Source organism: Sus scrofa, chromosome 3, assembly GCF_000003025.6.
Source record: "Sus scrofa isolate TJ Tabasco breed Duroc chromosome 3, Sscrofa11.1, whole genome shotgun sequence".
NCBI classification, from domain to species: Eukaryota; Metazoa; Chordata; class Mammalia; order Artiodactyla; family Suidae; genus Sus; species Sus scrofa.
The window spans coordinates 113,844,259-113,857,466 of record NC_010445.4 but is presented as its reverse complement, the minus strand read 5'-3'; the positions used below and the strand labels follow the sequence as shown (position 1 = coordinate 113,857,466).

The 13,208-nt window shown below is 44.2% G+C and overlaps 1 protein-coding gene across 3 annotated transcripts in view; it reads right to left on the bottom strand.

Moving 5' to 3' along the window:
• The window catches only part of DNAJC27 (DnaJ heat shock protein family (Hsp40) member C27), a 40,400-nt gene continuing 27,541 nt past the window's right edge, over positions 350–13,208 (bottom strand). Inside the window, exons 6-8 of one of the 3 annotated variants that reach the window (XR_002342820.1) lie at positions 7,832–7,992; positions 3,954–4,140; positions 350–3,841 (exon numbers count right to left, since the gene is read on the bottom strand). Coding sequence is in view for 2 of the 3 variants with exons in the window: in XM_021087775.1 (XP_020943434.1) it covers positions 4,008–4,140; positions 7,832–7,992 (294 nt within the window). In the remaining variant the exon portion in view is untranslated. Of the gene's footprint in view, positions 4,141–7,831; positions 7,993–13,208 lie in introns of all 3 variants that reach the window. The other 2 variants (XM_021087775.1, XM_003481278.4) reach the window with 2 other exon arrangements.

Below are 13,208 nucleotides of genomic sequence, written 5' to 3'. Positions count from 1 at the left end.
CTGGAATCTAATATCCAGCACAAATGAACCTTTCCACAGAAAAGAAAATTATGGACTTGGAGAATAGACTTGTGGCTGCCCCGGGGGGAGAGGGAGGGAGTGGGAGGGATCGGGAACTTGGGGTTATTGGATACAACTTGGAATGGATTTACAAGGAGATCCTGCTGAGTAGCATGGAGAACTATGTCTGGATACCTATGTTGCAACAGAACAAAGGGTGGGGGAAAAAATGTATACATGTAAGAGTAACTTGGTCCCCATGCTGTACAGCAGGGGAAAAAATTAAAATAATAAAACAAGAAAAAAAAAAAAAGACCAGTGTCTCAACAAATAAAGCAAGCCCACAGACCGGGGTTTGGTATTTGGCTTTACTTTATAAAAATACACAACTTAAATACATATGACACTCTCTATACAAGACATAAACAACCATTAGATTTAACATTCTCCGTTATTTCAACAGAAACCATACGTGAATTACCTCCTAAGAGCAAAGGGTTTCTTTAGAGACTCTGCATTCCCAGTCCAGGGGAAGACTGCCTCATGGGCAATCGCTGCAGGAAGCTAACCCAAACCGTCCAGCTTTCCAACAAGTCACTTCACCAGCACGGCCTTTATTGCACAGCTTCATATTGCACTGCTCGTCAGACACAATCTAACTTATCCATACCACGAGGTCAAGCTTTCGTCTTCTCTAGAAATGCATAAAGGAAAAACCGCTATATAAACTGTACTGTCGCTTATGATTGTGCTAAATACCAGTCATGAGAGAGATGAACCTCTCTTCGCTTTGCAAAACTTGCAATGGAAGGTGGTTGGCTATGTTTTGTGGCTAAATTCCTTTTCAAAAGTTTTCCAAAAATGTTGGCAGACTCAGAGTGAGCTGGATGGAGTGCGGTGGAGAAGGGAGTGACATTCCAGTGCCTACTGAGTGCTCGTAGGACGGGCGCTGTCACTGTCAAAGGCCATGTGCACACGGCCCCACCCTTTCTAACTTAAGACCAAAATACCTCCCTCCCCCTTGAGAGTCTGTCATTGTTCTACGAGGAACAGCTCCGTCACTATGGATTCAGAGCTCACAGGGGCTGCCCTCTTAGTCTGGCTTTCTTTCAGAAATTTAGCTGCCTTATCTATGGCTCATTTAGCTAACAGTGATTTAGGCTCTAGCTTATCAGTCTAGAGGAATATTTTCCAGTTGAGAATTCAATGCAAGAGAACATACTAGAGTGAGTTTCCTGAGGTAAACGTGAGCCTTACAGAATAGAGTGCAATCTTAGAATTAGAGCAATTTCTCTTGAGGAGCAGCACAGTACCCCCAAATCTGGATGTCCAAGTTAACAGGCTAACAAAACCAAGCGCACATTTCCATGAAGAAATAAAATGACAATGCTGAAGTAAAAGAAACGTTGACAGTTGCGAAGATCAATTCAAAAGGAGGCAGGAAAGCAGAAGAGAAGAACAAAAGGAGAGTGTATTTGAAAGTTCTTAGGTAGGTAGCACGATTAACTTCAAAAGCCTCCAGGGATTTCTAACAAGTTTTAAAAGCGCTCATTCTTGGTGACTCAGATGCAGAGGCAATGGCTTTTCTTTAATAATAGCTGCTTGAACTTTTTATTCCTTTTTGAAAAATAGGATTCTCTGTTTGTTTAGCCATTGTTGTTACGCTCACTGATATATTGTGAAATTCCAACTGGTTAAAGCCTTTTAATAAGGTTGAACTATAAAGGACATATTTGCACCAAGAATTTAAATTAATGCACAGAGGTCTATGAAATTTTGGATAAAGTCAGTGCCAAGAAAACCTTTCACTGCAGATCATGCTTCATTATCTCTTGACATTCGACTCGAGGATTTCGGAAATCTGAAAAATCCTGGGACCCTGAAGCTTAACTTTCTTTTCTTTCTTTTACATAAATGAAATGGTACATCGCCATTCTTAACAGTAATCATCAAGGTGCTAGGAACTGGGTCCCAGGACATCAGGCTAAATTTCAACAAGTCACCCATTGTATGAGGATATGAATGGAAGCACTGAAGAGCCCTCTCTGCTGAAACTGCTCACCTGCACAATGCCCTTGAATGAGGTGACCAAACTCGCATTAAACAGCAGTGATGAAACCCGGCACTGGCTCTTACACAGGGTCACCGAGTGAGCGGTCATGTCAATTTGGGCTGACACCACCGGTGCACGGTCCCACATTCACCCGACTCCTAAGTTCTGCTGCAAGAACAAATCTATGTTTAATTACTTTAGGCACGAAGAAGGCCTTAAGCAAAATGTAGGTCCTGAAGAACTTTGGGCTGGAGTTCTACAGGCCCAGAGCTAGTGAAAATGAAAAGGCCAGAGGAAAATCCCATAAGAAATCCTATCTCATATCTCAATTTATTTTTTTAAAGTCTTTTCAGTATCACCAAGATGAAAACTCATACTAGGAAAAAAATGCTCTGGTTTCCTGACAACCAGCTCGATGCTGCTCAGGTGCAGCCACACAAAGCAAAGCTGCTCTGGAGAAGGGAAGGGTCCAGAGAATGCAGTGAGCTCCTATTAAACAAAAGTGGTTTTTCGTCTCAGGGGGTAAGGTGAATGCTTCCTGGTGATAAATATGGAATAGCTGTTTACAATTCACAGACAGTAGTGTTTACATACTTTAAAGCCCCAATGAGTGCAGCGTGCTCACAGCTAAGAGTCTGAGTAACATAAGGAGAGTGATGGTGTAACGAGCCAGGCAGGGAGACTGACTCTAGAAATGCTGCAAGAAAGGCTGGTCCTAACACGTGATCTTCATCCATCCCTTGGATATGGAGGAAGAGACTATGGCGAGAGAATGTATTTCTCTTTGTGAAATTAATCTTCATAATCTGTAGCTTAAAGATATTACTAATTAGAAATCTGGAACCCAAGCAAAAGTCAGAGATTCCTCCCACAGAGGCCTTAAGATCTCTCCATCCACCACCCAAAGGATCCACACCTGTCACTGGTCATCCAGGCCCAGGTCACGGTTGGATGGAGGACGGAGGAGGCAGGAAGCGGAAGCCAGGGATTGAGGAAGAGAGAAATGGTGGCGGATGTGGTATATAACAAACAAGATGGGAGGAGAAGGGGGAAGAAGGAGGGAACTAACACTGATGAGGAGGGCAGAGGAGGCCTGGCTTACTGAGACACCCCTTCCTTTCCCACCTGTCTGTGGCAAAGGATGCGAACCAAGACAAGGCATGAACCTCACCGAGGGGCTTGCCTAGGCATCGAACATGCCCCGGCCAGGCCGGCCGAGCCCACTGGGATGTGCACACCATCTAGTCTGCAGGCACTTCTGTCTTGGGGTCTGATTCCTAATTCCGTGGCCAGGGAAAGCCTCAGACCCAGGGGCAGGACGAGCGCAGCTCTCCTAGGGCTGCCTCGTCCCTCCCCCTGGGGGCTGCAGGAGGGGAACAGAGGGAGGTCACAAAAGGCCACTCAGGTCAGGAGCGTATCACCTACTTCCCTTCCAAAGGGCTGCTGAGAGCTCATTAATTGCTGACTGATGCTTAAACCACCACCTCAGGAGCGCAGTGGAAAAGGGGCAACTGGCCTGTGAGGTCACCACACTTCCGGGGGTACAGACAGTGTCTGCTGCCATTTTTGTTTTCTGCTCTGATGAATTTTTAAGATTCCAAAAAGTGAAAGCGTCCTCCTGTCCTCCTTCCAGAAACCTCATGGACGTTCCTGAGCAAAGCACCTCAGGGATGCTCCGCCGACAGAGCTCACGGACGCATCAGAAAAACTCGCAGATCATCTGGAAACAGGAAAGGAACCGCAGGGTACACGGGGCGCTCGGTTCTTGTCACCGTGTGTCGCGGCACGCTGTCGATGACATGGGACCAGGCACCGGAATTACTGATTTACAAGTGACGGCACGTGAGGGAAAAGCGCAGTCAGGCTTTGTGGCAGAAAGAACCCAGGTTGGCTATTTTACCTTAAGGAAAGTCTGCTTGCACTGGATGCCCAGGTTTGTAGTTTTCTCTGCTTTCTACTTGATGTTCTTCAGGAGGGCCGTGCGGGCGCTCACAACGGCTTTGAAGGCGTCTTCGCTGCCAGGGGCTACGCACTTGTCCGGGTGAAGCAGCACGGCGAGTCTCCGGTAGGCTTTATTGACTTCATCCCTGCGGGAGAAGCAGAAGCCAAGCTCCACGTCAGTCACGGGGTCAGGCCCCCCCACCTCCCCCCGGCATCCTAGCTGTTTGGGTACCACCGTAGCTCTTGCAGTAAACGGATCCCAAATAATCACTACCCTTTCTCAAAGGTGGGACCCAAGGACTAGGAACCAGTGAACAAACACTACGTAAGTTCAAGTGGGAAAACGCACGCTGCCCTGGCACAAAGGGAGACGCGAACGCTAAGAAAATGAAAACGCTTGGTGAGAACATGATCAGATAAAAACAGACAGCGCTTGGCGCCGCACAGACATGCAGAAAATCTTTGCTGGCTGAAGCAATGCGGACAGGGGCCATCAGGGCAGGCCCCCTGGAGGATGGTTCTGGAAGAAGGTGGGGTTCGAGGTTTGACACAGCAGAGGGGAAATGCTGAGCAGCGGGGAGAGAACAGGCGGAGGCCTGTGGTTCCAGGAGGAAACCACCCTGGAAGTAACAAGAAACAAAGCTGGTCCGGGAACAGGGGTCAGCGAGTGAGGGCCCTGCCGGCAAGACAACAGCAAACTTGGATTTGACAAACAACAGTGACTGTAGGTGTTTCATGACAATATGGTGCTGGGAAAGCTATTTTTAGAAGTGAGGACACAGGTTACAACAACCCAAGAGTTTAGATCAAGGTGTTTGTGGAAGCAAACAAGGGAAGACAGAAGAGGTGATAAAAACACAAAGACCTGGCAGAAGCAGATGATGAGCTGGGCATGGGGGGCGGGATATAAGAAATGGGGCTGAAGTGAGTTCCAGGGTCACAGGCAATCTGAGGCCCCGAGGAAGATGGTGACACCAATGACCAAGCGAGGGCCTCTGGAAAGGGGTACCCAAGAGTTAGAGTGAGCTCCCTGAGAGCAAAGAAGAGAGAATTTCACATCTAAGAGAGGAAAGGAGCCCTGTGACTGGTGAGTGCTTCTCCCCTGACCAGCAAGTCCCAGGTGAGGGCTTTTTAGCCCCTCCATGAGCAGGGGCTGCTGCGCAGGGGCCCGAAGACCACCTGTCCCTGCACGTCTCCTGCTCTTCGCCCCCTCAGGGGAGTGCTGGTGGTACGCTGGTGAGCCCGGCTGCCTTCCATATCCTCCGGTGTCAGGCCTCCGAGAGGCTTCCCAGTGCCCAGCCACTCCCCTGGCCAGTCTGGCTCTGTCTCTACCAGCGGGTTCTGAGACAGGCTGAGACCTGGGACCTGGACCCTGTGCTGCAGTGCTCGCACCTGGACCAAGTCTCTCCCAGCAACAAAATACAAAGAAACCAGAAGGGGCTAAAAATAACTGCATGCATGCACCGTTGGGGCAAATTTTGAACAAGATAGAAAAAGGCCAAAAACCCAGCTGCCACATCTGAGCAGGGAACTGTATGCGCACACACACAGCACAGAGCACTACCCAGGGGGTGGGCAGACCACCACCCCTCTGGCCTGACCCCTAAGACCACCTCCGCCACCCCACAAAGGAACCAGCTCGCCCTGACTCGGAGAGCAAGCAGACTTACCAGGCACTCATTTTCACTCCCTCCTGCTGCAGCAGGAGCCCCAGTAAAGCCCTGCCTGAAGCTCTTGCCTGGCTTCTTATCAATTTCTATTGATTAAGGAGGCCAAGAACCCTGGGCAGTAACAGTTTTATTTTTCAGCTTCCTTCTGTAATTCAAGGTCCAGGTTATCCTACAAGCCTGCATTTGGTGCTTCCCCCTCTATTCTCTACCAGAAGGAGTTCTAGCTTGGCTCTCCAAATTAGAGAGATGGTCTTTGCTATCTTGGAGGTGATGGAAAGTCTTACCGGTCACTGTGGGGAGACTGAGTGAGGTCACAGGGCCATGCTAACAGCTGCCCATGTCTTGGGAATACATTCTATGGCTTTTTCTGCCTCCTGCTCTTGGAGCAGTCCTTCTGAATTTTCTCGTTTTACCTTGCAGATAGCTTCTCTGCACAGATGATTTTGACGTTAGCTAATAAGAATCACATTATCCCTAAAAGACTCTATCCTTGAGGCAGAAACAGTACCCCGTCTCTTCCCCATGAGTGAGGCTTGGCTTGGCTCCTTCTAGCCACTCTGCTTCCTGAGGAAACACGTCCACATAGGGTTAGTGTTCAGGCCTGGTGCCCTTCAAGAATTCTGGATAGCAGGAGAAACTTTCCAGGAAAATTTTAGAGAAACAAGATCGAGTCGGGTGTGTCAAACAGGTACTCGTTCTACTAAAGACAGTAAACAGCACTGAATAAACATTAAAACCCTCTATAACGACAACAGAAAGGGTTTTGCCCACATGTGCTCAACGGCACACCACATTAGTGGGATGGGCCCAGAGGAATAAAGGTAAGAAAAGTCCGTGTTTACATTGGGGAAGGGTATGAAAATGACAGAGGTCTCACAAATTTTGGTAGATTCCAATTACCCACAGTGAATAAGGAATCAAAAGTTTCTTCTTTCCTAACAAATATCGTTCAAAGTTAATGAATAAGTCATTGTTTCTGAGTTGTAGAGCCAATATCCATTGTAAATGAAATGGAAGCAGTTAGAATGAGACAATGGGAAGTCTAAAAGGGTATTTAAAAGACACCGGTTAACTCTGTGCTGTGAGGGCCTCTGAATTCCTCCCTCCTTCAGGTGATTCAAGCTTCCTCAGTGATGCCCAGCAAGTCTGGGCTGACCAACGACTATCTTCCTTCCCCCTCCCTCGTCCCTCCTGGATCTGAAGCTGTGCTAAGAGACCACAGGGAGGAAAGTTACGGTGCAAACTAAAAAGATACGAGAATTCTAGTAATATGTATAGTAGCAGTAGTATTACGGTGTTAAAAGTTATATAACCTTTGCAAGTGGAGAGAGTAGATTCAAAGAGTCCTAATACAACGAAAAAACATTTTTTCTTTATCTATAGGAGACAACAGGTGTTAACTAAATTCATGGTTGTAATTATTTCACAACATACGTCAGTCAAATAATTATTCTGTACGCCTTAAACTTATGCAATGTATGTGAAATATTTTTCAATAAAGCTGGAAAAAAGCTACATAACCATACTGAATAATGACTTATTTTTGAACAAGCAACAGAGTAGTGACTATTTCTTTTTCTCCCAAATAATTCTTTTGACTAAAATGAAATAACATAAATTTCAGAAGCAGTCCTTCTGAATTTTCTCAGAGGAGGAAGTAGCAGGATTTTTGACAGAAACAGAAAAAGAGAGAGACAGGCAGATACAGAGTGTTCAGGGTCAAGAAGCAATACTCCCACTAACTCCTGGGGTCCCTGAATATGTGTTTAGTCTCCCAGAGTTCCAGTTTTCTCATCTATGAAATGAAATGTTTGGATAAGCTGATTGCTCACATTTTTTCCTTCTCTAAAATTCTACAATTTAAGAATTCTATTTGGATTTTTTTTAAGCTCCATTAGCTTCAAGGCTCTTATGTAACAAAAGCAGAGCAGGTCGTTTCAGAAGGTACTTATGCGATTATACTACACAGTCCCCTAGCGGGCAGCTTGCCCTCTATTTTCTTTCTTTGGTATCTACTAAATTCAGGGAAGGAGCACTGTTAAGTCAGCTAGCGTGTTTCCACACGTTTTCCTATTTCTGGCCAATCACAAAATGATATCACACTACAATCCTGATGACCGAATCTCTATGAGAGAAGTCAGCAGTAATATCTGAGAGCACTGCTTACCTTGAGGCCCCAGGTTTGACTCCCAACATGTCCCAACTATCTTTACTATTTCGAATTCTGCGAATGGTGTCTGCTTGCTCTTTGGTGAAACTAGCGCTGCTATTTGTGATGGGACGTTTCCCGCCATTGTCACATAAGTCAACTATGGATACATAAAAGGTCTGCAGAAAGAAAGCACATCCCAGAGGAGAGCTGATTTTGTGAAAATAGGAATTTGCTTTAAGCACGAACATAAAAGAATTTCAAAATGTTTCAATCACTCTTAAAATTCACAATAAAGCAAATATGTACTTTGGAACTTTTTTCTTTTGTATTATATATATGTATATATATTTAAGCACACAAAAAGTATAAGGAATAAAATTGAAATGGCTCATAACCCTACTCTCAGGTGACCACACTTGAGATTAAAAACTAGCACATAAATATTGTTAGAAAAATTCACATAGTAAGGAAAAGCGTAAAATGAAAACTCTCACCCTACCCCTCAAACTCCTCCTTCGAGGTAACCACTGTTAATATATTTTTTTTGAGTATCCTTCCAGGATAATTTCCTATCAGTACACCAGGACATACACACATCCAAATGCTAAGCATTTGCATAAAAGAGAAGAGATTAAACTTGCTGCTTGGCACCTTGCATTTTTTTTCACGTAGTAATAAATTTTGGAATCTTTTCTCTAGCTGCATACAGACACTTTCATCCCCCCTTCCAGTGACTGCTGAGTATATTACTATGTGATTATACCATAATTTATTTAACCAACTCCCTATTCTTGGACAGGTCAAATGATTCTATTTTTTTTTTGCTACAAAAATTGCTTTAGTGAATGTGTGTGTGTGTGTGTGTGTGTGTGTGTGTGTGTACACCTGTGGGGGTACTGCTTTAGATCCCACATCAAGCTGCTGCACATCACGGCCAAAAAATAAAAATGAGTAAATAACTAAAATTCAAAATGTCATCTTTAATTTTTTTTTAAGTGTATGTGCATTTTACTTTGTTTTGTTTTGTTTTGTTTGTCTTTTTTTAAGGGCCGCACCCCAAAGACATGGAGGTTCCCAGGCTAGGGGTCGAGTCGGAACTGTAGCCACTTGCCTACACCACAGCCACAGCCACCTGGGATCCAAGCTGCATCTGCGACCTACACTACAGTTCATGGCAACGCCAGATCCCTAACCCACTGAGCAAGGCCAGGGATCGAACTTGTGTTCTCAGGGATGCTAGTCAGATTCGTTTCCACTGCGCCACGATGAGAACTCCCATTTTACTTTTTGGATTTGGACGCTTTCATACAAAAAGGCTATAATGATTTCCACTCCCATCACTGCGTAGCGAAGTGCCTGTTTCCCAGTACGCTTGTCAATACTGGGCATGACCACACAGCTCCACTTTTGCCAATCTGATGTGTATCTGACAGTTTTTATTTGCACTTCTTTAATTATAAGTGAAACTGAGTATCTTTTCATATGCTTATCAGTCTTTTCTTTTTCTGTAAACTGTTCATATTCTTTCCTTATTTTTATAATGTTTCTCAAAGTGAAAACCATTTTTTGTTCCTTCTCATATTCCAGGCTCTGTGTGCTGTGATTGCAGTTGAACAACTTCACTCAAAATACTAATTTAACACACTGTGGCTGCTTTTATTTATTTATTATTATTAATTTTTGCTTTTTTAGGGCCACACCTGTGGCACATAGAAGCTCCCGGGCAAGGGGTCGAGTGGAGCTGCCAGCCTATGCCACAGCCACAGCCACAGTGGGTCACCAACCCACTGATTGAGGCCAGGGATCGAACCTGCATCCTCATGGATACCAGTCGGTTCATAACCCACTGAGCCATAACAACGGGAACTCCCCACTTATGGCTGCTTTTAAATGGACTCTTTTCTCCGTTTCTTTTCAATCTGCTCCTTTTTCTCCCCCCAGGTATTTCTATAGTTCCTATTGTCATCTAAAAATGTTGTCTTTCTCTTTGACCCCCTCTTCATCTCCATAGCTAGCTGACTCGGAAACCTACACAAGAGGCCCTGACATGTAGAAGTGGTGTCAAAGGAAAAGCTGCTAGATACAAAGACAAGAGAAATAGCTTAGTTTTAGTCTGTCTTAACACTACTTTGCGTTAACAGTGTAAGATAAAACCAAGTTCCTTCCGGACATAAAGTGCCTATTAAGTACACAGGAAACAAAGTATTTATTAAATTGAACCCCCCCGCAGGAAAGCACTACTTCTAAGTACTTACTTCCAGCATAGTTTTATTACACTCTTTTTTAGCCCACTGCTTTTTTTTTTTTTTTTTTTTTTTGACTAAGTATCCATTAGTTCTACCCAGAATTTATCTAAAAAAATTAAAACAACCTAAAAGGGATCACAGCTCACAGATGCTTATTTGTGCTATGGATCAGTAAGGTTTTCTTTTAGTCTGTAAGTAAACCTATAATAAACAGTCACAGATTTCTGAGGGCACAAGCATTTACTCATGACACGTAACGTGACAGAAGGCCAGCCGTGGTGTGATAGAGAGAACATGTGAATTGAAGTCAAGTCTAAGTTTCTTGTATGAATGCCAGCCATGCTGGAGTGATGGATACTGGATTGGATCTTTTCCAATAAATTAATTACTACAAAAGTGGACAAAAACATGACCCTTTTTTTTTTTTTTTTTTGGCTACGGTATGCGGAGGCTTGATGTGGGATCTCAGTTTCCAGAGCAGGGATTGAACCTGGGCCTCAACAGTGAAAGTGCAGTGAAAACACGCAGTCCTAACCACTAGACAACCAGGGAACTCCCAAGGCAACTCTTTTCAGGTCCTGGACAACAGCAAATACAAGACTACTTCTTGGTTTTCTACGTGACTCCATTTCCTAACCATATCATAGAGACCTGGAATCTGATGAGCAAGTCCTACTGAGCTAAGGAGGTGGAGATCAGAGCCTGAGGATGATGCAGTGGCTCAATGCTGCAGAGCAGGGCGCTGTATCGGAGGGAGCTGTGCAGAGCTGGGCACCAGGACTCCATGTGAGAGTCCCTACTGGTCTGTAGTTGAGGGCTAGACTATACATACACAGGGTGAGATGATCTAAGCTTACCAGACAACAGCTACTGAGGGGTGAGAACAGAACTGCCTAGTGGTACCAAGGGAAGAGCTGTCCTGGGCACACTAGAGTCCGGCCTTGCCAGAGCAGAGAGGCTGCCTTACTACTTCATCAATACCCCTAGCTTCTAGCTGCGACACCACAGGAAGGCTATGCTTTGGGATTTAGACTCATCCCAACAAAACCCAAAGCCAAGAACTGACAAGATCTGCAAAAGGGACAGGATGTGGAGGCTGAATCTGGCCAAATTCTAACAGCCTGGGAAACACTTTGAGCTTTCCTCACATCCTTGCAAGAATTCAAGCCTACACAAGTTCAGTGTAATCTGCCAATAACTGAACTGTCTGGTAAAACAAGAATCAACATTCTGGGAGTTCCCATTGTGGCTCAGTGGTAATGAACCTGACTAGTACCCACGAAGATGAGGGTTCAATCCCTGGTCCTGTTCAGTGGGTTAACAACATGATGTTGCTGTGGCGGTGGCATAGGCTAGCAGGTCAGCTCCAATTTGACCCCTAGCCTGGGAACTTCCATATGCCACAGGTATGGTCCTAAACAGCAAAAAAGAAAAAAAGAATCAACATTCTACAGAAAAAAAAAACAAACAAATCTAGAGTTTCTACAATGTCTGGTATTAAATCAAAAATCACTACTTAGGAGTTCCCATCATGGCTAATGACTCTGACTAGTATCCATGAGGATGTAGGTTTGATCCTTGGCCTCGCTTAGGGGGTTAAGGATTTGGCATTGCCACAAGCTGTGGTGTAGGTCACAGACACGGCTTGGATCTGGCATTGCTGTGGCTGTGGCATAGGCCAGCAGCTACAACTCCGATTTGATGCTACAAGTGCAGCCCTAAAAACCTGGGGTGGGGGGACATACACTACTCATACAAAGAAACAAGAAAATGTGATCCATGGCCAGAGAAAAAAGTATTCAAAAGAAACTGAACCCAAGATAATCCAGACAAAAACTTTATTTATTTATTTATTTATTTATTTAATTTATCTTTTTAGGGCTGCACCTGCAGCATATGGAAGTTCCCAGGTTAGGGGATGAACTAGAGCTGCAGCTGCTGGCCTACACCACAGCCACAGCAACATGGGATCTGAGCCACGTCTGTGACCTACACCATGGCAACAATGGATCCTTAACCGACCGAGCAAGGCCAGGGATCGAACCCCTATCCTCATGGATACTAGTCCTGTTCATTACCACTGAATCACGATGGGAACTCCCTAGACAAAAACTTTAAAATGACTATTATAACTATTTCAAAGAGATAAAGAAAAATATGTTCAAAATGAGTAAACAGAGAACTTCAGCAAAGAACCACAACTACATAAAAGAACCATATGTAAATTCTAGAACTAAAAAGTAGTGAACTGAAAACTTGACTTGGTAGATAAAACAGCAGACTGAAGTCAGATCAATAGAGACTATGCAATCTGAAAAATAGAAGGGAAAAATGCAACAAAAATAAACAGCCTCAAGGACTGTGAGACAAAATCAAATGGTCTAATATATATGCAATTGGAGTCCCCGAGGAAAAAGAGAGTGAGAATAGGGCCAAAAAAAGTATTGGAAGAAACAATGCTTTTTTAAAAAACATCCCAAAATTGATGAAAAGCACCTGCTTATCAGTCTAAGAAAATCAACAAACCCCAAGTAAGATAAATATAAAGAGAACCACACCCAGGCACATAGCACAACTGCTGAAGACCAAAGATAAAGAGAAACTCTTGAAAGTGGCTAGAGGAAAAAAAGTACACATTATATATAACGGAATAGGAGTAAGAACAAGTGCTAACATCTCATGAGACGCAAAAGAGGTCAGAAGTGAATGGATACATATCTTTAAAGTGCTCAAAGAAATTTAATCTCTAAGGGTTATTTATGTATAAATCACTACTACCCTTAGATATCCTCATATCTGAAATGAGAATGAGAGTTTCCTGGTTCCTTAGTGGATTAAAGATCTGGCATTGTAACTGCCGTGGCTTGGGGTCACTGCTGTGGCGTGGGTTTGATCCCTGGTCTAGGAACTTCTGCATGCCACAGGCGTGACCCCCCCCTCCAAAAAAAGAAAAGGCTAGTTAAAATGAGACTGATACCTGTCACACATTGTTAAGTTTCAAATGAAATGAAATGTGAACTTCTCCAAAACTTAAAATATATTCAGTTAAGTATCATCATTGCACACAATATAGGTACAAGCTAACAGATCTGTGTATTCCAAAGAATAGAAACGTGGCAAACCAACATCAACCTTATTTGGAATAA